The following is a 26845-nucleotide window of genomic DNA, read 5'->3' as shown; positions in this document are numbered from 1 at the left end:
TCCACGTACCACTGCCGGTACGCGTACCACAGTTTGAGAACCACTGCTCTAAGCTATTTGCACAATTGTGTACTTAATTCCACAGAGGCATTAGCACACTACAGCTTGATCTCGTCAGATCTTAGAAGCTAGATGATTATATGCAAAGTCCTTTGGGCTGCAAATTGCAATATACTGTAAATCCGAGGAATAAAATGATGGTTACATTTATATCACTATAAATTAGAGGGCTGCTGAAACCTTGTTACCTTGAGCAATGTACAGTACTTTATTCAAATTGCTCCACTAAGTCCACTTTTTTAAAAAAAGGGTCTCCAGATCATCTTTGTAAATATGAATGTATACCCAATTGATTTATCTGGTAAGATAAAGGAATAATATATTACAATAGTGTTATAAAAGCTCATACTTCAGCATACAAATCATATTTAATTTTTGAAGCCAGGGTATGAGCTTCAACAACATGGCTGGGTTGCTTATCCTATACTCTTCAGGGCGGTGTGGTGGTCCTGTGGCTAAAGATCTGCGGCTGTGGCTGGAAGGTTGCCGGTTTGTATCCTGCAGCTGGCAGAGGAATCCTACTCCACTGGGCCCCTGAGCAAGGCCCTTAACCCCAACTGCTCCAGGGGCGCTGTATAAATGGCTGACCCTGCGCTCTGACCCCAAGCTCTGATTACTGTCTGTGTGTCTCATGGAGAGCAAGCTGGGGTATGTGAAAAGACAAATTCCTGATACAAGAAATTGTATACGGCCAATAAAGTGATCTTATCTCTTATCTAAAGAAGTGCCTTCTGTTGTCTGTTTTAAGTACACTTCCATGTAATTTTCGCTTGTGTCCTCTGGTTTGTGTTTTAATGCTCATTCTGAAGAAGATGTGACAGTCTTATCTTGAGATTGAAATTGATGCTTAATGCCCAGTAAACATGCAACAGTGATCAGTCGATCACCACTCCTGCCCAAAACCAAACCATGTGAGCTGCTGAACATCCACTCAGCTTCTAATCTAATTCAGGGTGGCAGGGGAGCCAGAGCCTGTCCTGGCAAGCCATGGGCAAACTGGCATGTCCTCCACGGTGTTTCCAGCCTCGTCTTAGTGTGAGTGTGTGTGTGTGCCCTGTGAAGAGGTGGTGTCCCATCTATCCTGCCTTACACCCTTGCTTGCTGGGATAGGCTCCAGCTCCCTCACGACCCTGAATTGGACAAAGCAGTTCGAAAATGGATGGGTTGATGTTTTTTCAAGGAGATCCATCCTGAGCAGCACAAGCTTGAGGCTCCTCAATGACTTTCAGCAGCAAGTGTCTACGGGGAGTGTCCTACGCTGACAGGCGGAAAGAACTGAACCTTTTTCTAGTCTTTAACAGAGGAGACTATGAGGGGACCTGACAGAAGTATTGAAAATGCTAAAAGACCCTGACAGTGTCGACTCAGCAGTCTTCTTCAGAATGAATGGTAAAACATGAACCAGAGGGCATAAGTGCAAACTATGTGGAAGTGCATTTAAAACCTAGAACAGGAGACAATTCTTTAAGGAAAGGCTTGTGGGGAAGTGGACCAAATTACCCAACTCATTTGTTGAAGGCGACACCTGGGCTTCTTTCAGGGAATGGCTGGGTGAGATTCTTAGATCAATTGACTACTAAGCACCAGAAGAGCTAGACAGACTAAATGGCCCTCCTCTTGTTTGTAAGCTTTCTTATGTTCTTTCATCAAACTCAGAGTGAGTTTGGTTCGTCTTGGTTGAGAGGTTGAGGCAGGCCAGGTAAATACAGTCCTGAAGAAAATGGAAACGGCTTTTTGGAAAGCAAGTGGGAAAGAGAACCAGCCATGACTCTGCTGCGCTGGAGTCTGGCTCATCTCTGAGGGGGGTCACGGCAGCACGGGGGGGTCCACTAGCAGTTTGCAGCCCAGATGTGCTCATTCCCGGGCTGATGAGAAAATGACCAAGTCAATACATAAAGCATCCAGGTCAGTACACAAGAACATGACATATTTATTTATTTAATAGTTCAGGTGAGTAGCTGCGTCAGAATGCGTAGGCTGCAAAGGAACAAGTAATAGGTTTATTCCATGCTGAAAAAAAGAAGAAAGAAAACACAACGTTTCGACCATGGAGCCTTCTTCAGGTGTGTTATTTAATTATTGGCTATGATAGGGACCTCATTGTTCCTGAAGGTTCTGTTACTGACAGCACCCAGGAATATACACACAACATTGTTTAAAAAGGCTGTGATTTAAGAGAACAAAAAAGCAACGCATATTTTGCCTTGACATTACTCAATTAAATTCCACAGTCTGTTCTTTGAGTGATTTTCTTTGAGCACTAGTTTATGGCACAGTTCAAATGTTTTCTTTTTGTTTTCTGTGGACTTATTATTGGAATATGTTAACTCAGCTAAGCAGCTCTGTGTCAGTTACTAAACTGCCTTAAGGTTTGTTAAAGAACATTAAGAAATGACTTTGTAAAAACAGCAGTAAATTTGCTCATAACTAGGTCATTAAGAAATGATCAGCTTCAAAAGGAAATGACGAAAACCACCTGAGCCTGAAACAAACCAAACTTTCATGTACTCATGAGGCTGTACTGTGTAAAAGAATTAGAAAACTTTAGCACTGTCTGCGGGGCAGTCCCAGCGCTGTGTGGCTGTGTGTGCTGTGGTCAATAACAGCTGAATCTGCACAAGGCTGTCTCCTGCTCCTCTGCTGAAGACTTGCTCACAGCAGATGAAACCCTGGCACAGCAGCTCAGCTGTCAAGAGTGCTTGGCAGTGCTCGGTATACAGGTGTGGCTCTGTCATAACGAAACCTGTGTATGAAAAAAGACATAACAAACTTGTAAATGGAATCTTGACAGTTCTAAACTTATCGTGTGTTGTATGCACATCGTACTTTACAGAGGTACAGTACAACATTTCTGGATATATGAGCTAGGAGAATTCCTCAAGAAGCTGAGAAGAGACCCGCAAGGCCATCGTGTCAGAGAGCCCAGTGGCAGCCATTTTCTCCTCCACTTCATGACAGCAGGGGTGTCATGGCTCACCCACGGATCAGCACCATGAGTCCTGTGGTGGGGACCTTCCATTGCTCCGGGTACAGCCGCTGGGGCTCCAGTCTACCCCCCCCTCGACCCGTTCTGGAGCTCACGTAGGCGCACAGCCCCCACGGGGTCCTGCCTGCTGGGCCGCCCCTCACACTGCCTGCTGGGTGGCTCTCTGCTCCTGGACCTCTCCCTGCTTGCTGGGGCCCCCTGCCTGGCGCTGCAGCCTGAGCTGGAACAGGTGCTCCATCACGCTGGCCCCCAGGTTGAAGAGCAGGGCTAGCCAGGCCAAGCCGAAGATGATCCACACGCCAGCCAGGCTGCGGTAGATGGAGATGTAGTGCTTGTCTGGATCCGTCCCTGAAGATCAAAGCCAATTCGGAATCAAGAGGGACAATGAAACCTTTTTTTAAAAAAAACATATGATCTCCTCTTTATCACCCTACAAGCACGTGAACCTTTCAGCCTGAGCAAGGTGCCACATTAGCTCTTTGTTAGTATGGGCCCGGGCCCTTGCTCAACTGCTGACAATTTCATGTGTGGGCACACAAAGTTTCCACTTTTTTAATTATTTAGCAAATAGTTTTACTTCACAGATTTGAAGATGTGGGCCATCCCACATATTCAAATCATTCTCATTTGGTTTCTCATAGATTTTGTAGAGAGCTCCTCAGCTGTCTGGTTCATTAAAGATGCATGTGACTTAGCAGTAGACATGTGGTCACACATGAACCAGAGGGTACAAGTGGAAAGTGCTTGGAGCTGCATTTAAATCTGAAAACAGGAGACATTTCTTTACATAGAAGGTAGTGGAAGTGTGGAACAAGCTGCCAGCCATGCTGTTGAAGTCTATATCCTGGTTTCTTTCAAGTGACAGCTGGATGAGATATTTCAGTCAGTAATAATATCAGTGCTCACCTTCCAACTTCAAGCCTTGACTCTTGACTTCTGCACCCTGATCTTGTGTCACCCCACTCCCATCCCTTCCTGTCCATGAACTCAAAGACATTGTACTGTCACAATTGCCAGCTGGCAAGGAGGCTGGAGTTTTTGTTCATCCTTTAGTCTTTAAATTTAAATTTGTTTAATGCTGACAAATGGGAAGGACCCCTCTGCTCAACTTGCCCATAAAGAAAGGCACCCCTCCATGATCAGGTCATACCTACGACATAATCCCCAAAGCCAATGGTGCTGAGAGTGATGAAGGCGTAGTAAAATCCCTCTCCATAACTCCAGCCTTCCACGTAGCTGAATATGACGGGGGGGAAGACCAGGAACAGCAGGGTACCCATCACCAGGAACGAAGACATGGCCAGGACCTTCACTGTCTGCTGGGAAAGCAGGGACAATCGCACAAGCCTGCAATGTGAGTGTCGAGACTACCCACTCCAGCCTGAAGAAGCCGACAGAGAGAAGCAGAGAAAGGGGAACTCCGGGACAGCGGGTGCGGCGCGTACCTCGTGGCGGCCTGCGGTGAGCACGCTCCTCTCCAGGCGGCCCAGGTGAGCGGTCAGGCCCTTGCCCAGCTGATTGAGGAATGCCAGGTTGAGGGGAATCCCACACAGGGCGTAGAACACACAGAACACCTGGCCTGACACCGTGCTAGGGGACAGGTTCCCATAACCTGTAACGACAACGTCAGGCGATCCCAGTCAGACAGACCTCTCAGAAGACCATGAGACCGGGCACAGACAGGAGGAGCCATTTGACCCATCAAGCCCATTTGGTGGTTAGCAACTAACTGATCTGAGGACCTCATCCAGCCTTTTCTGTAAGAAGTCAGGGTATTGGCTTCAACTTTGTGGCTGGGCAGCATGTTCCACACTCCCACAACCCTTTGTGTAAAGAAGTGCCTCTTGCTCTCAGTTTTAACTGCAGTCCAACGTAGTTTCCACCTGTGTCGTCTGGTTGTGTGTCTCAGTACTGTGTGCTGACACCTCCCAGGGCTAGAAAAGTAAGCCCACCTTCAGAACTCTTATAGCCTCATAGAAAACAAGCATACTGTATGTCTTACTGTCAATCCCTAAGAGGTTAAATCGAGAGCCCCCTCTTGTATCTAATGTAAAAAAAAATCTTTAAAGTAAACATTATTGTACCGAGATGTATATTACCCCTTACCTTGGCAACAGGTGTTCCACTGCAAGCATATTACTGTATTTATTTTTTTAATCCGCTTGACTAATTCTTTTGAAAAACAAACAGACAGGCGCAGGACTCTGTCACACAACACATGTCCAGATGTATAGCAGGCTCACCAAAGACTTCAGACTGCAATTCAAAAGATGGATCTTTCTTCTTAGTATAAAATGAGGTAAAACTCACATTACATTATGACATCACTTTTAATAACTGCTTATCCACTTCAGGGTCCACAGACACACACTCACACCAGAGCCAATTTTCTCAGAAGCCAATTAACATACCAGCATGACTTTGGACTGTGCAAGAAAACTGAAGCAACCAGAAAAAACAAGATGCAAGAATATATCTCAATCAATTTGAGGTCCATTTGAGTTAAGCCTGATAGTAAAATCCCTATTTTTCAGTTACACAAAAACTTGAGTCTCTTGCCTACAGTATGTTTTCTAATTATTTCTCACTCTGTTGTCACACAGGGGCTCCCTCCTCCTGCCAAGGAAGATTTCCCATCAGGCCACAGGGGACAAACCCCCAGGCCCAGCTGATCCCTCGGCATCAAGCCCGCCACACGGAGGAGTGTGGAGGAACGAGCGAGCACAGCAGCCCTGTTCTTTAATGGAGACCATGAAGACATCCTGTCTGGTGTATTGGTATGGGGCCTGAAAAATATATCTAACCAAGACAAAAAAAAATACCCATGGAACAAGTCGAGAGTCGAGAGAGTCCAGCAGATTTCAGTGTGAGAAAAAGTGTTCTGCATTACTGTGCTTCAGAACATGCAGTTCGGAATAACATGGATATGCGGAATAACAGGCTAATCTGCTTCCTGAATGCCCAGCGCAGCAAGGGCAGGGGCTGCTGGGACTGCAGACTTGCCTATGGTGGTGATGACTGTCCCAGCAAAGAAGAAGGAGCTGCTGAAGTCCCAGTTGCTGGGGTTGGTGGAATTCCCTGATGGATTCACTCCCTTCTCCCAGGCATCCAGAATGACCTGGTCAGGACAGAGCAGACACAGGCAGGGGAATTAGCACCGGGTGGTACTTCTCCAGCTTCTGCTGAAATTCGAAATGTCCTCAACAAAGCTTTCTCCAACGTGTTGCCAATTGGTTTATGATTAAAATCTAAAAACGGCCAAAGTTTGAAAAGGATATATATCATAATGGTTTGTAAGCCATCAGCTGATCTCCCGGTAAAATTTAGGAATGACTGCAGAAAAACAGATGACATTGTTAATTCTTTTCCTCCAAAGAACTAACTTTATGATATTTTTCATTGCTGTACTGAAGATGGCATTGTGGGATACACACAGAAGCCACTGTTCACATGTACAAGCAAACTTAATTTCTAGATTGATTTCCGCCCTTGGGGGCAATTGATTTAATGTCAGAAAAGAGGACTTTCAACTCCAGTCTGAGGAATCGCCTGCAGAGAGAAACCGAAATCTAGATTGTCTTAATATCAGTTTTACTGACACATTCTAAGTTCTATATACTATTTCTTATTGCAAACAACCTCAAGGGACATACTGTAGCAAGGGAAAGGAGTTACTGTATTTCCCTACAACTGCTGTATAGAAGTTTCTTCAAACCTGATCTGCAAGAGAGCCAAAAAATGAATCAACTGTTTCTAAAGGTTGGTAACAGCAGAAAATTATGAATTAAGCAGGGAATAATTTTTGTCTATGGGGCAGAGGAGCACAGTGGCTAAATGTCTGGCCTCAGGACTGACAGGTTGTGGGTTTGTGTCCCCGCTGCAGACACTGCTGTTGTATCTTGAGTGCAGTATTTTACCCCAGTAGCTCCAGTCCACCCAGCTACAGTACATACACAAGGACCAGCACTGCTGGTTGTAGGCTCTGTGACAGACTGGTGTCTTATCCAGGGTGGAAGTCATGTGGTCTTTGACCACTTCATACCCTGAAACAGGTTGAGCTCTGGCCTGATCATCTATTTTATATGGCTTGAATGAACTTACCTACCTTTCCATTTTAGGAGAACTGGTCCTTGAGGATTGCAGGGTACTCAGATTCTGGTCCCTCATCATCTTTGAATGATTTAATTAACAAATCACCTACTTGTTTGTTGCATTGAAATTGTTCAATTCTTTAAAATGTATGATTTAATGATAACCTCTAGTATAAAACGTGCTGGATTGGGGGCTCTCAAGGCTCAGGGCTGCAGACTCCTGCTATACACAACATTATTTAAATCAGGGGTGTGCAGTCCTGGTTCTGCAGGCCTCCTCCCAAGCATGGGTTTCATTCCAACTCAACACTAGCTGTACTGTACTGTAACAACCTAACTCAGCTCATTATCGGCTTGAACAAGAGGCCCCATCGCTTCTGATGACGTTGCTCTGAAGAGCCCTAGAAAACCTGAAGACGTAAATGGATTATACCAGAATGAGATGGGCACCTGTCTTCTTGGCACAAAGAAATTCAACACAGTGGCCCTGCAGGACCAGGATTGGACATCCTGGTCCTGACTTACGTGGAAAGCTCTAATTGTTCGTCTTGTTGCTACACTCTTTAACGATCGTGCGGATGAAGTGCAGTAAAGTGAAAATCAATGATGTTCTAATGAGACTATACATTACTACAGCAAACAAATCTGTAACTGCCATGGAAAAATATTGCATTGATTTTATTTATCTTGGTTAACCAACTTAATAAATCCAAGGGTTTTGTAGTGCCACACATTTAATTGTGTTTTTCCGCTTTTAATTAGATTAATTCTGAACCACTTACCATTTATGTGAACACAGTCTTATCGGTGGGTTTTCGGGCTGTTTTTCCCTAGATATGGTCTACACCCACAGTTGTAATCAGTTTCTCTTAATCATTTTTTTCTTTTCTTTGAAGGGAGAAAGTCAGGAAAATAGGAAACAAAAAATGAATTTGAGTGTGGAATTGCAGTCATATGTAAGATTAATCCCAGGCAAATTGGTTTATTATCAGCAAGCTTGGATACTTGTCGGACCAGCAGATTGTGTTTTTTTCCACACATTTTGCTAATACAAATTCTTCCCACATAACTCCCCCCCTCACAGAGCAGACCTACCTGCACAAACCGCTCCAGAGCTGGTCCGTCCAGACAGCTGTAGTTCTTGAGGAACGTCAGCTTCTCCAGTTGGAAGTGGTTCCGGTTCTGGCTTTCCGCCGCCCTCTCCAGGATCTGGAAGATTGTGGCACCGACCAGCAGGTAGAGGAAGTAGCCCAGAACCAGCAGGGCTGTCCAGCTGACCCGCATGTTGGCGTGGAAGCGAGCCATAATCCCCCAGCGCAGGGTTACGTCAGACCCAGAGAGGGGGCTGCAGGAGTCAGAGGGATGGTGGCGCTGAAGCCGCTCCAGGAGAATATTCAGACAGCAGAGCTGTCAGAGGGGCTCTAGATTGCAAAGTTAGTCATAAGAAAGGCGTGGCATGGAACCGCAGGCGCAGAAGAGAAATAATTATGTCTTTGTGCAGTTTCCCATTCCTGCAGCGCACTGCTCGCGACGACTTAGGACAAGGAATCTTCTCTTAAAAACTGCATAAATACTTGCGTTGTTTCCCTCTGTCTTTGGGTAAAGGCAGAACCAAAGTCCCTCAAGTGCTATGATGAATGCCTTTTTGCTGCACACTTCAAGTAGAGCTCAAGCAAGGAAGCACCCTTTCAGAAAACACAATGCCCTTTCCATCAAGCTGTTGCACAGGCATCAGATGGGTTTCCAATGTGACTGAGGAGCTGCAGGCTCTTTCTGTCCGGGACACCGGGCTGTTTCTAGACGGTAAGCGACTCTATCAATCACCACCCCCTTCACACTTCACTGATGAGGAAGCTGCCTCATGTCAGCAGAACACTAGTTAATATTTGACCTGTCACATCCTGAGTGTCCATGCATGAATCTTTGAGATGAGTATCCTATTTCACCACACCGCTTAGCAACTCTCATTTAACTCCTGCATTCATTTGTGTGCTCATCTGATATGTCTGCAGCCTGGTAAGAAACTACAAGGACATATAATTCTGTAAACTTTTGGTTAGCAAGGAGTTTGTTGTGAAAGACACAACGTTTTGTGAAAGACAACAGTTGTGACAGTTGTTTTTTGTTGTTAATGATTTAGTCACATGGGAGTATTTGTACTGTACAGTATGTCTCCAATTTTTTTTTACAGTTTTTCTTTCTATAAAACAATAAAATCCTTTTAGGATTAAAGATACTGCAGTTAAGAAAGGAGTGTTGAGGATAGCTAAGCAGATAGAATAAGGCATTTTTCAACTTTTTTTCCAGAAGTTACTTGCAGCCCAGACTTAATGCAGTTGTGAAAATGTAGATATGCCCACGATGCAGTTTGAAATGTAAATCACTGCATGGGGATTTTCTAGAGGTGGAGATTTAAAGAGAGATCTGAACTGGTGACTTTTCCCTTGCATGGCCATATGGATGACTTACAGGAGCAGATGAGTCCTGCTTCACTGTACTGTATGTGTGGCAGAAGGCAAGAGAGACAAGGGATGAATAAAGACAACAGATAAAGAGCTCTCTGAGGAATAGGTTCGTGTCCAGCACATTTTTAGTCTTCACCAGAGAACACTGTGAGGAGTCTTGATCCAGGGATTCAAAATCCTCAAAGGCATTAACAGAGTCAACCCAGTGGGACTTCTTCAGAATCAATTGTGAAACTAGAGTACACAAGAGGGAACTACGTGAAAGTGAAATTAGAAAATGAGAACAAGAGGCACTTCACACAAAAGGTGGTGGGAGTGTGGAACAAGCTACTCCAAGTACGCGGCCATGTTCTTGAAGCCGATAACCTACCTTCTTTCACAAGACAACTGGATAAGAAACTTAGATCAATACGCTACTACCAAATGGACTAGATGCGCCAACTGTTCTTTATTTAAATGAGCATATGAGAAAACTGTTAAAAATGTCTCTTCTTTTGGTTGATAGGTGAAGATTTATTTTGCATGTATCAACACCATCCACTTATATTATCATAGGTCTGCATTCCTCCATCAGCAGCTATAGTCCACATATTCTGTGCTTTGCCAGAGATATCCTTAGTAGGATCAATGCAGCTCTCAGGTTCACAGGGGAGAATAAAGTCAACAAATCTAACATGTTATTTGCTTGAAAGGAGAGACATCAGTGTTGCAGAAATATAAATTTGGCGATTTCGTCAGCAGCTTTTGAGCCCAGAACAACTAACCTAATCCTGAGTTCAACTCTACCTGTTATCCCTGCACTGGTCCCGATTGTCCTTTCATTCACTCTGAGTGAACACATGAGAAAGCTTCAATCCCCATGGCTTCTCATGACTCCTCAATGCATTTGCAGTAAAAAAAAAAAATTTTCACCTCAATCTTGAAAAGCTCTGAACTCTACAGGGTGATTGTAATGGCACTCCCCACCAGATTAGGGAGAGGGAAGCGAACTCCTGTATAATGGCACTCATGAGGAAATCTATGCCATGCCTTTTCTTTTTCCCCTCAAATTCCTCCACATCCTCCTTTGTCTTTCAGAGTTTTGCCCCCGGTGCTGAAATGTTCTGGCACATGGCACAGCCTGCGCCGAAGGACAGCAGGAAGGGGGTGTGTCTGGGACCGCCCCCCTTCCTACGGACTCTACTCAGATTCTTCTCTGAATGCAAATCTCATTCGGAGGGATGGCATCAGCCGCACGGCTAAATTTAATTAAACAAATCAGTCCGGGGAAATGCAAACTGGAATTTTGCCTGGAATGAACAGCAGTCCTAAAGCAAAAATACAGGTTAGATCTAAAATATTATATTGCATATTTCCCCTCTATTTGTTGTTGCCTTGCAAACTGTATCCACACTCTATCTGGGCACTAACTAGCACTGCTGCATCTTCCTCCACCTGCTTCCACAAATACAGAAGAAACCAGAGGGCTTTTAAAACTCTTGCTCTCACGTTCTCAACAATCTGCTGCCTCGTGGATGAATAACCACAGTGCCCCAACAGAGTAACGAGCAATAATCAATGAGAATCACTGTACTGATTCACTTTGAGTCCTGTGAACCACGTAAGCTGGCTGATAAACAGCACTTGAGACTCTTCAGACCAAACATGAGCTAATGATATTTCCCCAATTACAAATGAACATGAATCACATATTACAATTTGACCTGGAATTCTCATAAAATATAACCAAAAATAAAAACATACATTCATAGGAGAAAAAACTCCAAACTCCTTCGTAAAGCTAGCACGTGTTAATTACATAGCAGCTGTAGTTCAGTCAGCCAATGTAAAACTGCATTCACAGAATCTCCCAAATAGTCACTGCAGAGGTAAAGCGTTATCATGGGGAAGTGCCTTTCTACTTGACCCGAGAGGGAACAGCCTCTCTGATGTTTTCAGAGAAGCCACAGGGGACAGGCAAGCTGAAATATTTACTAGCATGACCAGGCAAAAGTGTTCTGAGAACAAAGACTGACTTCATGGCTTTTATTAGTTTGTATCAGGCGGCAATCACAGGGCACTTGTGTGGTTAGTTTAACTGACACACACAATGGAAGTGTCTAGAACTGACATAGAGGTGGCAACGGATATCGCCAGTGAAATGAACAAAACTACAGATACAGATAAAATTATTAAATCTGTGTAGTGTTCTGTTCAGAGTGTGTCTTGTCAAATGACAACTTTTTTAGAAGCCACAGACTCACCTGATAGTAGGGCACTTTGCAAATGTATTCACCCCATCCAACGATATCTCGGTTTGTTGAATTACAAGTTGGTGTAATTTATACTAATTTTGAATCCAAACTTGAATGCTCAGACTGAATCGATTTACTGGTGAAAGATGTTTAATGTCACCAACAACTGCAGAGAAAAATCAAAAGCTAAAGCATGTTGATTGCAGAAATGTTCAACCCCTTTGCTAATGCAAACCTGAATTCCATAGATTAGTCAAATTATTATGATTTATTAGATAAGGAAACAAGCTGACTAATGTAAAGGGACAGATTACTTAATACTTTGGAGTGACAGTCCTGGCTGAAGATCAGCACTGTCGCACCCCAGGAATGAACCAGGGAGCTGCTACAAGGGTGAAGGTGGGGTGGAGGGAGGAGTTCTGCAAAAGATGAGCACTGAACTCTGGGCAGCTAGTATTTATACGCAGAAGAGTGGAAATGTGAGCTTAGACTTTGACCTCCTCCTGAACATTTAATTTTAATTCAAGCGTACAAAATTATTTGGAGACATAATTTTCTCAATTGAGAAGGAGGAAGTGAATACAAGAAAAAGCAAAAAGAAGGTGTTTAAAATAATCAGTGTGAAAATAGCACAGTCAATCTCTGTTCTAATCTGCATGAAGAAATGGAAATGTGGAAAGCCCCAATCTGAAATTAGCAAACAGAGCCATTTTCCAAGTTCTGTCAACTTGTTGACAATTTTAACACATGACCAGAAAAATGTAAGGATGGGTAACAATGCAAACAAAACACGTTGTTTTTTTATTGAAATAAACTAATTGCACTTGAATTATTAAGAAAACTTTGTATTTTTCACAATTCTGTTTTCAAAATAAAGTTATTTAGAGGCACATCAAACATAATACAAAATAAGGAACAAGTAATAGGCTTATTCCATGCTGAAAAAAAGAAGAAAGAGAACACAACGTTTCAGCCGTGGAGCCTTCTTCAGGTGTGGTTCCACACCTGAAGAAGGCTCCACGGCCGAAACGTTGTGTTCTCTTTCTTCTTTTTTTCAGCATGGAATAAACCTATTGTTCCTTTGCAGCCTACGCATGCTGACGCAGCTACCCACCTGAAATAATACAAAATAATACAATTCTCTTATTTTATACCATCAGCTCAGGCAGCATCAGAAAGTAGGAGCTCACTCCTGTCCTGATGAATTCTGCAGACATTTGCCTCTTAGCAGAAAAATGAAGCAACTGAGTTCCAAATTTCTCTGCACTGTTTAGCAATTCCAGTGGCAGCCTACTGGCCAAGAACGCTGTTTTGACATCAGTCTTTCTCCCGTCTTCTGCTCTCTTCCATTGGATGAGGACTCTTAACACAAAGGCCAAGCACGGTCCTCAACAGCTGACCTGTAGGCGTGACTGTCATTTTAGCATTAGACTGTTCTTAATGCTTTCCAAGATCTGCTACTTCCAAATGAACATCGAGACACAACCCAGAAGACAAGTTGAAACTAACTGACACTACATTTGAATCTTAGAACAGGAGGCACCTCCTTATGCAAAGGGTTGTGGGAGTCTGGAACAAGGCTACCCAACTACCTGGTTGAAGCTGACCCTTCGGCTTCCATCAAAAAATAGCCAGATGAGATCCTCAGAATGGCGTCTTTGCATTTGTAGCTTTTAGTACGTTCTCAAATGGTAATTAAGAAGTATGCCCAAGGCCAGAAACCTCAACATCAAGGACAGGGGAACAGAGGGGCGATGCCAAAATATGCAGTAATGGCAAAGATGTCTTTCTTTCTCAGGTACAAGGTGTAAACCCTGGTAAAAGTGTAGCACTGTCGTGTTCTCCAAAGCTGTTCAGGAATGGTGGAGTTCTTCTGCCTTTGGCATGACTCTGGCACCTCACACCCAACTCATGCAGCTGCAGTGTCCTGTCAGAGATGCCCCTGTCCAGCACAATGCTCCGGGGAGGGATTAGGCCTGAGGGAGAGCTTGTGGGAAGCACTTCCACCCTTCAGTATCATAGCTTTCATTGATGAGATGATCCTGAAATACACATCAAGAGGAGGGTTACTGCAGAAACCAAATCAATAGCAGACTACATGAGACAAAAAAAAAAAACATATCTAAGAACATGGCTTCTCTATGGTAGGATCAGTGCTTGAATTGGGCCAGTACAGTCTGTTATGTAGTACCTGTACATCTGACTTTTAGATTTAATATTACCTCCCAGAACTTTGTAATAGTTCACAAAGTAAAATAAATTCTCTAATACTGTAATTCCACTGTTCACAATTTTAATCATGTTAGACTAAAAACACATCACGTTATATGTGTAATACTGAATATTCTAATACGAGTATGCCTTTTAATCCTGTATGTTAATACCTTGAGATGAGATAATACAGTAAAAAGACATTCAACAAACATGTTTCTTTCCCATGTAACTATTTTGACATTCCTCAGACACGTTTTGAGCCTTTTTAAGAGTGAATATAGGAATGAGTTTTCCGCATTCATAAAGATAATATACAATCAAGTGAGGCAAATGTCTCTTTTCAGAGCCTGTTACCAAAGACAGAACATCTCAGTTGTGTTGCTTTATTTGACGCTTAATTTTCCATCAAATATTTTATGAACATTATATTTATTCAGACTGGTTGAAAGGGCTATCGGCACTTCTTTTTTCATGCTTTTCTGTAGTTTAGATTAGTCATTAATCAATTCAGTCAATTGGTAAATAAAATTTTAACTAGGAATATTTAATTGCATTGATATACAGTAGTAAAAGATATCTAAAAGGACCTTTGAATATAAAAGAAGATGTACCACAAAATATCTGGCAGCATCGCTGAACAAAGATTTGTTTTTTTTACCTACTGTATAATGCAAGCTGTGCTGATTATTACTTGCAAAACTGTAGTGTGGTATCATGGTCTGTGGCTGGTATAGCACTAAGCACACAACCAGGCTCTGGTGATTAGTGGTATTTCCAAATGCTGAGGTTTTGCATGTAGGTAATATCATGGTTTGGGCATACATGCCTGCCTCTGGAACTTGCTCACTCATCTTTACTGATGATGTAACTGATGATGGCAGCAGCAGAATAAATTTTACAGTGTACAGACACATCATGTGCCCACATCCCAAAAAAAAGGAGGCAATTTTTGGACATCTTTTGCCTTCAGGTAACAATTTACCCTGCAGTAAGACAATGACAAAACATACTGCACACTTAAATAATCATACTCTGGACAATACACACGAAGCTCTTAACAGGTAATGGGGACTCCCCTCCACCACCACCAATGTGCAGCCCCACCTGGATGATGCAACAACAGCGATAGTGCGTCTGTACGCTCACCACACAGCAGCTCTCAGTGGGGAGGAGAACAGAGTCATCATGCAAATTGATTATTAGGAGGCCATGATTGGTAAAGGCCAGGGGGAAATTTGGCCAGGACACCAGGGTAATACCCTAACCCTTACTCATTTTTAATGAGCACAGAGTCAGGACCTTGGTTTTACATCTCATGCGAAGGACGGAGCCTGGTTTTTACAGCTTAGGGTCACCATCACTATACAGGTGCATTAGAACCCTACTGGTCCCACTAGCAGCTCTTCCAGCAGCAACTTTAGCTTTCCCAGAAAGTCTCAGATCTCGTCGTTGAATTGCTCGGGAAGCTCGTGTCTGTCCTCAGATCTTGCTTCAAATCTTTTGCAGTGATCCAAAGATTTTTCCAGGCTGCTCCAAAAATTCTTCTTCAAAGTTTTGCATTAATCTTTCTGTTTCTTCAAACCTGGGGGTGGCTGCAGTAGTTCCTGATCTGTGTTGGCCAATAACAGCACCACACTGAGGCTTTTCGGGCCTATTCTCAGTTTTCCACTGGCTCCTGTGTTAAATTGTGTCAGTGCTATTTTGAGATTTTTTGCTGTACTTTTAGTTGAACCATTTTCAATGTTTTTTTTAATTACAAATTTCAGCCATGATGCTTTTTTTCATATTTTTTTTATGATGCTGTTATTTATTTTAAAATTATTGTCAGCCATTGATTTTTAATTATATTTCATAACTGTGGTCAATTTGCAACAAACGTGGAACATGTTGTTTACAAAAATATGTTTGTGGAAATATACACCTATTTTATTTAAGGATTCTAATTTAGTTTTTATTTTAAGGTTGAATCTGTTTTTTTTATTTTTCAACAGAACAATTAGAAAAGGGATATATAAGACTTTCTTTGTGTTTTTTTCTCATTAATACTTTTGCCTGCCCTTATGACACACGCTAAGCTTTTGCTAGACATATATGGAACAGTGTAGGAGATTATCAATAAATAAGTCAGGCTTCTTTTTTAATTATAATCCATTTGTGAATACTTTGTATTGTTGGTCTACCTATTGCAAAGATTAGATTTCCACATCAGAAAAACACATCCCAGCAGGTGTCAACTTTCTAATGGAAAAGGAATCCCAGTGGAAACTGGAGCACATGACCTCTAGGTGAGGTGTGTGACACTTTGCAAAGCAGGTGAGTCACTATGAGATATGCAAACAGATTTTGCGTGCTAGGTTACACATCTCAGTGCTTAATGCAGCAAAGATCTGAACCATTAGAGGCCTCTGAGGCTCCCATCTACTGACCCACTCCTAGATTTAAATAGCCATTTAAGTATTTATGTGCCCATCCATCCGTTCATCAGCTGTATTAATTTGTACACAGTATTGCAACACACTTTGTGCACACAGAAAGTGCACTGAGCACCCTCTTTTGTAATGACTCCTGTTGCTATCTTCGCTTTATCTCCTTTCACTTAACACGTTCAATACTTTTTTAAGATAAACCTTAGTTTCTCAGAGTCTCTCATCCATGACCATTCTGATAGCTTCTATTCATTGTGGTCGATTGAGAATATACTATATATAGTGACAAAACAAGCTGTGAAATTAGTTATTTCTATTGTAACGTTCTGCTGTCCTGAAACAAAAGATAAGATAAGATCACTTTATTGGCCATATACAATTTCTGGCATTAGGAATTTGTCTTTTCGCATACCCCAACTTGCTCTCCATGAGACACACAGGCACACAGAGACAGGGAGAGAAGCTTGGGGTCAGAGGGCAGGGTCAGCCATTTACACGGCGCCCCTGGAGCAGCTAGGGTTAAGGGCCTTGCTCAGGGGCCCAACGGAGTAGGATTCCTCTGCCGGCCGCAGGATACGAACCGGCAACCTTCCAGCCACAGGCGCCTATCCTGAGAGCCACCGCTCCGCCCCGGGTCCTACAGATCCAAATCACAGCAGTGGCTGACTAAATTCCATGTCGGTTCGCTGTCCAAATGGGATTGAATGATGGACATGACCTCCCCAGCTACTTTCCACAACAGGAGCTGCTGGAAAGCCTGATAAATCTTCAGCCCTCAATGAGATATGAAACAAAGAGCTTTACCAGGAGACAGGAGCCCAGTCTACTGCACAAGGGTGATCAACTTCCGTGGCTGGGTGCTGTGCTGAGGTCAAATGGGAATTACATCCCAACAATGTCCAGTGGCAAGGAGGAATGTGTAGAACAAAGAGGATCCCAGAGGAGAAAGCTGCTCCACGGAGCTCAGGGATGAAGAACATTAAGGTCAAGAAAGGGTAATTCGCACCTCAACAGGGTTACATTTTCTTTTTGCTTTTCCACCACAAGTCACCGGCTTTGATTAAACAAAACAAGAGCGAATAGAAAAATGTTCCCCTTCCTCTCAAACCCCAGTTGAACTAAAGGGAAGTGTAGGGAGTTGAAGCTCATGAAGTGCCTGGCGTGTTTGTTAGGAATGACTAATTGCTCTCCTTCAGGGTAGTCTGACACACAAAGTGTTTAAACAGAGAGGATCCCGAACAGCAGAGGAGATAATTCACTGCTCCCTGGTGTTAGTAATAAGGCCATCTGTCTCTCTCTCCCTGTCGCACACACTGACACAGCAGCATGTATTGGGAGACACTGCACACACACAGAGGCATTGCTCAGTAAACCCTAAAGCCATTAGTCGGGCTGTGATAAGAGCAATTGCTTAATATATATGTTCTCAAACACCATGTGACAGAAAATGGTTCCTTGTCAAAACGGGAACCTTCGATTCCTGCGCTGTTGATTTACACGGTTCAGATTTCTAATCCAATTTCCCTGTGTGGCTCAGCTGAGCGACTTCTAAACTCAGGGTGTACAGTGATTCTCTCAGTCCAATAATGTCACCTGTCCATTTCACTTCACATCACAGAGACCAGTGGGCAGAAGACTATTATTACAATACTTCAGGAGCACACTGAAACAGAGTATATTTGATTTTTGTTTTCCTGCGACACTGGTGTTAAAAGCATACTGTGCCCTCCAAAATGAAAGCAGAGTTAAAACTAGTATATTTTTGCTTTATATTCAGGCAATTTGTATCTGTGATCATAACATTAATATGAAAGAGAAGTATAATATACATACGTTTTTGGTAAGCTCTATTCATACATTTGATCATATTACATATTTGAACAAAAACATGCTTTGTGTTTGACCCAGTGATTTAATGTGACGATAAGTACATTTTAGAGTGTAAAAGTCAGTATGTGGCTGATTATCCCTTTGACCCAATAACTGCATGATATCTGTGAGCCATTGTATGAATGGGGTGAAAAGTAAAAGATATTATATTGCACTTATTCATAATCACAAATACAAATTTCTTGACTGTAAAGCAAATAAAATGGGTTTTGACTTTGCTGTCCCAATTCTTAGAAGGGCCCTATGCAGTACAAATACCTGACTACATTGTAAATGTGCTCGCGTGCGTCTCACTTGGACAGCTCCAAACTGCTGGAGTGTTACAGCAGCTGCATCAGGTGGTTGATGTGTCTGGATAACATCAGGAAGACATTTTGTAAAGTAAAAACCCTATCAATCTGAATGTGCTTCTACTTCTTCTACTGTATATCTGATGCCAGGAAGCCCAACATACAAAAAAGATAACCCTGAAATTCTGATGCTGTTCACTGAATGAAAAGTAAGATGTAATAATAATAATTATTATTATTATAATAATTGCTTACACTTATATAGCGCTTTTCTGGACACTTCACTCAAAGCACTTTACAGGTAATGGGGACTCCCTTCCACCACCACCAATGTGCAGCATCCACCTGGATGATGCGACAGCAGCCATAGTGCGCCAGAACACTCACCACACACCAGCTATCAGTAGGGAGGAGAGCAGAGTAATGAAGCCAATAGATCAGAGATGGGGATTATTAGGAGGCCATGATTGGAAAGGGCCAATGGGAAATTTGGCCAGGACACTGGGGTTACACCCCTACTCTTTTCGAGAAATGCCCAGGGATTTTTAATGACCAAAGAGTCAGGACCTCGGTTTTACGTCTCATCCGAAGGACAGCGCCTGTCTACAGTATAGCGTCCCCGTCAGTAAACTGGGGCACTAGGACCCACATCAAAGTTGTGAGTTGCAGAATGATATGGCTGCTGGATTAGAGGTTACATATTGCGATAAACTACAGTATTTATGACTGGTTATTGCAACTGTCCCTCATAGTTCTACTACTTTAATCTCAGTGTATTCCACCTTATGTTTTGGCAAAATCACCAAGCTTGTGTCATAGTGAGCTCCCATCTGCGGTCTACATCAATAGTCTTTAAGAGGAAAGATATGTGCTCTACTTCAAAATAGCTGGCATTAATAATCACATAGTGATGCAATTTTATATTATTTTCATAACCACTGCACAACAGTAATGTATCTTTAGTTTTTCAAAAATGGTCAGTCAATCACATCATCTAAAGAAAGAGTTTAAAGAGAATGGACGCTGTCTGAAAATTGCACCTTTGGAAATAAAAAGGCACCTCACATTTCTGTCTTACTGGTGAAGAGGAGCTCCTCTCATGTGCTCAGATTAGTACTCATAGCAGGGAACTGAGTTCCCCCCATGTGTGTCACAAAATCTCCTCTGCCTGACAAAAACTAAAGACCCTAAATACTGCTAAATTTGCTTCCCCCCCCCAGTGCTTGGATAACTCATAGAATAAATCTCAAAGTCATCTTACTGCTATTGATCAATAAGTTTCTTCAAGAAGATGTCCTACAGTATGTCAGTGGTTCTGATCTTTTCAATGGACAGTCTCTCAGCCATGTGGAGATTTTTAGTCAACCTGTCTTTCAAGAATATGAGTACTACTGGCAACTGGGAGAAGGGCCTATTACCAAAAGCAGGGGCTATATACAGTATATCAAAAGACTTTCTCTGCTTCAGATCATTATGTTTCTATGTTACAGAAAAGCACTGCAACTGCTGGCTAAAATATGCACCCTTTGTCTGAGCACGGAGGAGGTATAATTGCAGCTCTGATGAAATTTGTAACTATAGAGTTACAAGACAAAAGCCAAGTCGAACGCTTCATGTGCCAAAGAAAGCAAGGATTCTTTACTGGTCAAGCATAAAACACAAAACTGCTGAAAAGTTGATAATCTGTCATTCAACGTGCTGAGTCCATTAAGAGGCAGAAGCAAATGTCAGTAGTTAAGTTAAAGACATGATGACATATAGATACAACAGAAGGCCAACTGGTTTGGCATTGACTCTTTACTTCCGTTCTTCACTAGAGGGCAGGATTTAGAGCTTCTAAAATTTGAGTGTCCAGGAGAAATGAGCTTCAGTATTCAGGGCCAAACAAGCTAGGTGAGCTGAATGGCTACATCTGGCTCGTAACTCTTCTCACAAATCTCTGTTCTTGAAGTCTATAAAAGGGCAGCACGATGGCACTGTGGTTAGCATTGCTGCCCCGCAGTGCTGGGGCCCTGGGTTCAATTCTGGACCTGGGATGCCATCTGTGGGGAGTTTGTATATTCTCCCTGAGTTTGTGTGGGTTTCAACTGGGTGCTTCAGTTTCCTCTCACAGATATACTGGTAGGTTAATTGGCTAAGTGTTTGTGTTTGGGCCTGTGTGTGCCCTATGATGGGCTGGTGTCCTGTCCAGGGTGTATCCTGCCTACTGTCTGATGCTTGCTGGGATAGGTTGTGGCTCCCCCATGACCATAAATTGGATAAAGTAAATAGAAAATGGATGAATGGGTGGAAGTATATAAAGTAAACAGAAAAAATCTGATGGAAATGTTTCTCTTTCACCAATTAGTAATTTTATAAGTGCCTCTCCCTTTTTAAATATTGCAATAGAAGGATATTTTTTCCCTCCCAGAGCTGTCACCAGTATCTAAGCATTCCAGTTTATTTGAGCTATTTTTTAACTCGAGTGCTCAGTGTCCATGTCGCTCTCTGAGGACCCAGTGGGGTGTCTGTCTCAGGCCTACCTGTCCTCTGCAGCAGGTTTTGCCTGGCCCTCACAAAGGCCAGGATGTCAGCGTCGGTCTGCTGGTCTCCCGTCAGCGGGATGGAGGAGTCTGTGTACCCCGGGGTCCTGCAAATCAAGACAGCTAAACCCACCGGGCACAAGATCTGGGCACGTCATCTGCCAGGTGTTTGACTACATTCACAACCGGGCAAACAGCTGACACGTGATGATTAATGTAGACAAGTGCAAGGTGCTGTATGCAGAACTATACATACAAAATGCATAAAGAACATCTATTAGACATTGTGGGGTAGTAACAGACATTAAGCTGGGATATATAGTTAAAATCACAGGATTCAAATCAAGGGATGTTATGTTAAAATTGAATAATGCACTAATAAGTCCTCATTTAGAATATTGTGCAGCATTTTGTTAACCACTTTCCAAAAAAGTACTGTAACTGCTCTGGAGTCAGTCCAGAGAATAGCAACCCGATACATTCAGAAGGAGTTTAAGGTAACGTTCTACACAACCAGCTGATTCTCTTCAGTCTGAATAGAGATGACTACTAGTATTCAACATCCTCAAAGGCATTTAAAGACCCCTTCAGGATTAGGAGGAAAACACAAACAGAGGACGTAAATTGAACCTTCACATTTATAATTGAGAATGAGGAGGTAATTCCTTATACAAAGAGTTGTGAAGTATGGAACAAGTTAACCAGCTATAGTGCTGAAGTTACTACCCCAGCTTCTTTCGCAAAATGGCTGGGTGAGATCCTTGGATCAATTAACAGATGGGCCAATTGGCTCCTCTCGTTTGTGACTGTTCTTGTGAAAGAAACTCCAATTCTCCATTTTACAAAGGGCATAATCATATGTTCTATATACAGTACACAAAATCTGAATATCAAATAAAAATTATTGCATGCTAAACAATATTTTATGCAAAAAATAACTCAAGAGAATAGTAAAAAAATCCTAGCATAGTGCATTTAAAAAGAAAATTTGTATTTACACTGAGAAAATCTCCTGGTGCACCTGTGCAATGCGACTTGACAGAACTTTTATTGTTTATCAAAATTATTCAAGCCTGAATAAAATATAACCTCTGACATACAGCACTAACATCCAAAATATAGACACTGTATTCTCCTTCTCTGATTACACATCCTGCACTGCGCGCGGCACACACAGCATCCTCCTATACTGATTACACAATCTTCACTGCACACTGCATTCTCCTTCTGATTACACATCCTGCACTGCACACTGCATTCTCCTTCTGATTACACATCCTGCACTGCACGCTGCACACACTATATTCTCCTTCTCTAATTACACATCCTGCACTCCTAACACTGCATCCTCCTTCCCTGATTACACATCCTGCACTGCACTCTGCACACACTGCATTCTCCTTCTGATTACACATCCTGCACTGCACTCTGCACACACTGCATCCTTCTTCTCTGATTACACACCCTGGACTGCTCACAATGCACACACATTACCTTAGTTCTGATGACAATGAAGATGATTGACTAACTAAAGCGCTTCTGTCTGCTGAACCCCTGGATGTAGAAGATAAACGTGGGTTAAAGTTCCTGGAATTTAAAAATAAACAAGATCATTTTGTTAAATAGCAAACAAAGGGAATAGTGATATTATTATTACTTATTTCTCTTTTTTTGCCATTTGTTTATTCCTAGTGTAATATCTCAGAGGGTAGGTAAGTTCTAGAATGTGCAGTATCTGGGGATGATTTAGCAGTGGAATAGTAATTTCTCTGTTTGAAAGCATAACTGTATAAACCTCTTGGCTTTACCTGAAAGGATGTGGTCAGTTTCTACTTTCATGACCGATACATTTTTTTGGGGATTAACTACAGTACATCCACTACTTATATGCAAGCTATTTGCAACGTACACTGGCTAGTTTTCTCTAAATTCTTTAAATTCACTTTCCTATACAGTATGTGACCACCCACATACAGAGGTATTCACTCAGGAAGGAGTCCACAACAGGTCTCAGGAGCAGGACAAAGGACAAAGGTCTGTGTTAAACTGTATTGGCATAGAAGAGGGAGCAATATTTGGGTACTAGAGGCACCCAAGATTAAATGAAATCTCAGGACTGATGGTATCTTTCCAACTATACTCAAGGAAACAAAAAATGTTATTCAGAAGACACTGACAGAACTCTTCCAACAGTCTCTGAGGACAGGGATAGTATGCAGGGACTGGAGAAGTGCTGATGTAGTGCACATCCATAAGAAGGCAGGAAATACTGATATCCTAGTCATTATAGACCAACAAATCTGACTTCTATTTTATGTAAGGTTATGGAACAAGTTTTAGATATAAATTAGAGAATCACCTACACTAGGGAAGTCAGATACTAGGGAATAGTCAACATGGATTCAGAAATGAGCTGTTTGAGCAAGCTACAGCATTAAAGAATACAAATACAGCATTAGATATTGTAAATTTAGACTTTTGTGGTACATTTAGGCTTCTGATTTTTACTGGAAGCTGGTTAATGGACTGAAAATTGATTCAAGGAATTCACTTTTTTATTCTAAAGCCATATTAGTGGAGCTTCGGACTTGTGCTTTCAATCACTCTCCTACTAAAGGTGGGTTTTTGTCCTAGTTTTAGGACTTGCCAGTACTTTGCTCCATCTATTCTTTTGTTAATCTTGACAAGGTTGACAGTCCCTGCTGACGAGAGTCAGGACTAGAACATACTGCTGCCACCACCATGTTTGACAGGAGGGATGGTGCTGACTGAGTGATGCTCTATGTTGGGCTTGTGTCAGATGTAACACTGCATTTAGACCAAAAAAGTGCCAGTTGTCCCATTAGACCAGAGAACCTTTTACCATGTTTACAGTATTACTTAATTTCTTTGTTGGACAGTTCATGCAGGATTTGAGATAGGTTGTGCCCTCTGCCATACAGGCCAGGTTTGTGGAGTGACAGTAATATTGTTGCCATTTTCTCTCATCTCGGACAGTAAACTCCGTAGCTTTTTCAAAGAGGCTGATGGCCTCACAGTTGCCATCTAACCAGCTTCCTCCTTGACCAGCTGCTTATGTATGAGCCGAATAACCCCCTCTTGTTACGTTTGTAGAAGCTGAGCACAGGAAATCCATAGTTCAGTTCTGTCAGCACTGCTTCACTCCACAACACTGCTGCGGTGCAAGACTGATGCTTCAAACACATGGGATTGTAAACAGTGGGACTCACACTAAGGGCCTCACCTCAGATCTCTAGCAGAAGGGCTGTAGGGCTCCGCCACTCCTCTCACTGGGAACTCTTTCTCAGAAGCACCACTAGTTACGCTGGACTCCCTGTATAACACACAGAAGGACAGCAGAGAGAACACTGTTAACTGACCTTGCAACAGGTTTTTAGCATATATTTAATATAGGTTATTTTTGAAGAAAAGCAGACAGAGAAGAGGAGGCACATCTTTGCACAAAGAGTTGTGGGAGTATGGAACAAAAACCCTCCCATGTTGTTGACTTCTTTCAATAAACCAGCTGGATGTGATCCTTGGATTCACAAGATGATGTACATGGGCTAGATGGGTTCATTTCATTTGTCACCTGTCTTATATTCTTCAAGCTGGCTTTCTGGAAAATGAAACTTGAATTCTACTAAAAGCAAACATCAACCTATCACAGGAGAACAAGAATTTGTTTGGTAAAAAAAAGCATTGTAAAACTAAGCATTTTGAAAGATAGTAGTGTTAAATAACAGTAATGCAGGCTTTCCTCAGTCAGACACACTCTTTCCATTTTTACTAGCGACAATGGCACACCGTGAGCACCAGGGGGCAACAGAGTTCTGAGAAGTACCACTCCGCTCTTTTCTTGCCAGTTATAAAGGTGGTGAAGCGGGACATTTGACAAGCCGCCTGTGACTTTCAGCACTAGGGGCCAGGACTGCAATAAAAACAATTTCTGGTGGTCTCTGCTTAGCCCCCACAAGTAATTACCCCACACCATAAAACCGCCACGTCTTTCATGAGTGTAGCTTGTTGGAAACTGGGGACTGAAAGGCAGGGGGAAGGGAGGAGCGCACACTGCGTCTCAACCGTTCTCCAAAGCCCTGCTGCCAGGCTTTGCAGACGGCTGCTTCTACAGCTTAGATTCCATCAACACAGAAGCACAGGAGAACAGACTGGTAAATTACAGCGAACAGATAGCACAATTCCGCATCACCTTCAAATGTAGACATTTGAGGAAAAAAACTGCAGAAATACCAATACATATTGCCTCCATTAAACCTACTGTATTAATCATTTAAGAGTTTTTCAGAGTGTGATAAGTCTGTCAAAATGGAAAAGAAAATGATCAACCATTGTCAGTCCTACTAGAGGTTATCAAGCTGGGAAATACTCAGCTTGCGAAAAGGCCTGTGGCTATGAGGTTGCCAGCTCAAATGTGATGCCTATTACTGGTGTTAAACCAGTTCACCAGTCTGAGACCTGTACTCCACCCACTGGTACAGAAAAGGAATGCAATCCCATCATTTAGGGATTATTAAGCCGAAACTCCACATTTTCTTCAAGCAGAAGCTCAAGGCTTTCTACTTGAAATTGCTATGTTGCACAATGACCTACTGTCTTGCTGGATCTTAACCCAGCTGAGCACACGTGAGAACAGCTGGGTCTGTTAGAATGAATTGGCAGTGGTCTGCCAGTGGTTTCACAGACAGCAAATGGCAACACTCTTATGTCTACTGGGCTGATTTACTGTTTTCTTACCTGAAGGAAAAGAGGAAGCCATGATCCAGCTGGCTTTCAGACTTTTTTGGTTGAAATTTATTTAGAATGAAGAATGTTGCCACAGCCAAAGCTCAGTGTTTCAGCAGAGCTTAAAGGGCATCTTAAATATCCATTATGGTCTTGCGGCAAATGCAATGAAAAATAATACTATCAGGAGTTTGTCTTTCTAAAGCAGTTTTGCAGAATGTGCCTATCTGCATTTCAGCTCATGAGATTTGTGATGCCTTTATTGCCCAGTGGGGACTCCGTGTTGACGGGCCTTCGGATGTTTTTAGTGGTACCCCTGAATGAGGTTACTCTTTTTCTATTAGAGAAACTGGAGGTCAGTGATCATTGCTGTAACAGACATGATAAAATCATCACCAGACGCCTGATGATGAGGCTGTGGGATAACACTTATTCAGTCTACATCCTTACAGGAATCTTGACTGGACTGCAAACATCTACAAAACAGTGGAAATAACGGTTTATTTAAACTCCTTGAATTTCTAGAACATTGGACCCCTTTGTAGTACATGACAACGGTACAACGTGACGGTACGGTACAGTTGTTAGTGCAATAAGACTGAAATAAATATATTTGGAGGTTTAATTTCGGTTTCTCCTTCCCCTTTTGTTGCTCTCCTTTTGTCTTTCTAACCATTGTAGCTGCATTTCATGCAGCAGGCAGTGAAGGTAGTGTGTTACTTGTCCACGTGACCCATAAGAATCCACCCCAAACTCTTCTCCCAGTGACTCTGTTCAGCAGTGTTGAATCTACTCTCCCTGATGCCGACCCGGTAGGTTGATGGGTAAATCATTCGCAGCTGACCCTACCTCCGAAAGGACTGAAAAGTGCTGCACTGGAATCTGGGTAGAGATAAGTACAAGTGGAACAGAACTCGGGCCATG

General features: G+C 42.5%; 2 protein-coding genes across 8 annotated transcripts in view; both read right to left on the bottom strand.

The window, feature by feature from the left end:
• Positions 1–1987: 1987 nt before the first annotated feature.
• On the bottom strand, positions 1988–9084 carry LOC148675082 (potassium channel subfamily K member 16-like). 2 transcript variants are annotated; one of them, XM_088626080.1, is made up of 5 exons: positions 8233–9084; positions 6050–6164; positions 4492–4658; positions 4197–4365; positions 1988–3394 (listed from the first exon to the last, which is right to left on the bottom strand). In XM_088626080.1, the coding sequence occupies exons 1-5, from the start codon at positions 8440–8442 to the stop codon at positions 3186–3188; spliced, it is 870 nt and encodes a 289-aa protein (XP_088482206.1). In that variant the 5' UTR covers positions 8443–9084; the 3' UTR covers positions 1988–3185. The 2 variants fall into 2 exon arrangements, with proteins under 2 accessions (XP_088482206.1, XP_088482207.1); XM_088626081.1 differs by having other exon boundaries at positions 4197–4362; positions 8233–9078.
• Positions 9085–11964: 2880 nt separating this feature from the next.
• kif6 (kinesin family member 6) overlaps positions 11965–26845 on the bottom strand; it is a 122899-nt gene continuing 108018 nt past the window's right edge. For all 6 annotated transcript variants that reach the window (XM_088626076.1, XM_088626074.1, XM_088626075.1 and 3 more), the window contains 4 exons: positions 24423–24512; positions 22673–22765; positions 21179–21285; positions 11965–13878 (listed from right to left, as the gene is read on the bottom strand). In XM_088626076.1, coding sequence (XP_088482202.1) covers positions 13862–13878; positions 21179–21285; positions 22673–22765; positions 24423–24512 — 307 coding nt within the window. In that variant the 3' untranslated portion in view covers positions 11965–13861. The remainder of the gene's footprint in view (positions 13879–21178; positions 21286–22672; positions 22766–24422; positions 24513–26845) is intronic.

Source organism: Lepisosteus platostomus, chromosome 3 (genome assembly GCF_059453375.1).
Source record: "Lepisosteus platostomus isolate fLepPlt1 chromosome 3, fLepPlt1.hap1, whole genome shotgun sequence".
Lineage (NCBI taxonomy): Eukaryota > Metazoa > Chordata > Actinopteri > Semionotiformes > Lepisosteidae > Lepisosteus > Lepisosteus platostomus.
The sequence above is the reverse complement of the archived record's forward strand: the minus strand, read 5'-3'. Positions and strand labels throughout refer to the sequence as shown.

Bases quoted from the DNA above. Each gene is read 5' to 3' on its own strand.
- LOC148675082 (XM_088626080.1), bottom strand. From the start codon at position 8,442: ATGGCTCGCTTCCACGCCAACATGCGGGTCAGCTGGACAGCCCTGCTG. The intron at 6,165-8,232 runs GTAGGTCTGCTC...TGTCCTGACCAG, and splicing joins CTCTGGAGCGGTTTGTGCAG to GTCATTCTGGATGCCTGGGA. The intron at 4,366-4,491 runs GTACGCGCCGCA...CTGCTTTCCCAG, and splicing joins TCACCGCAGGCCGCCACGAG to CAGACAGTGAAGGTCCTGGC.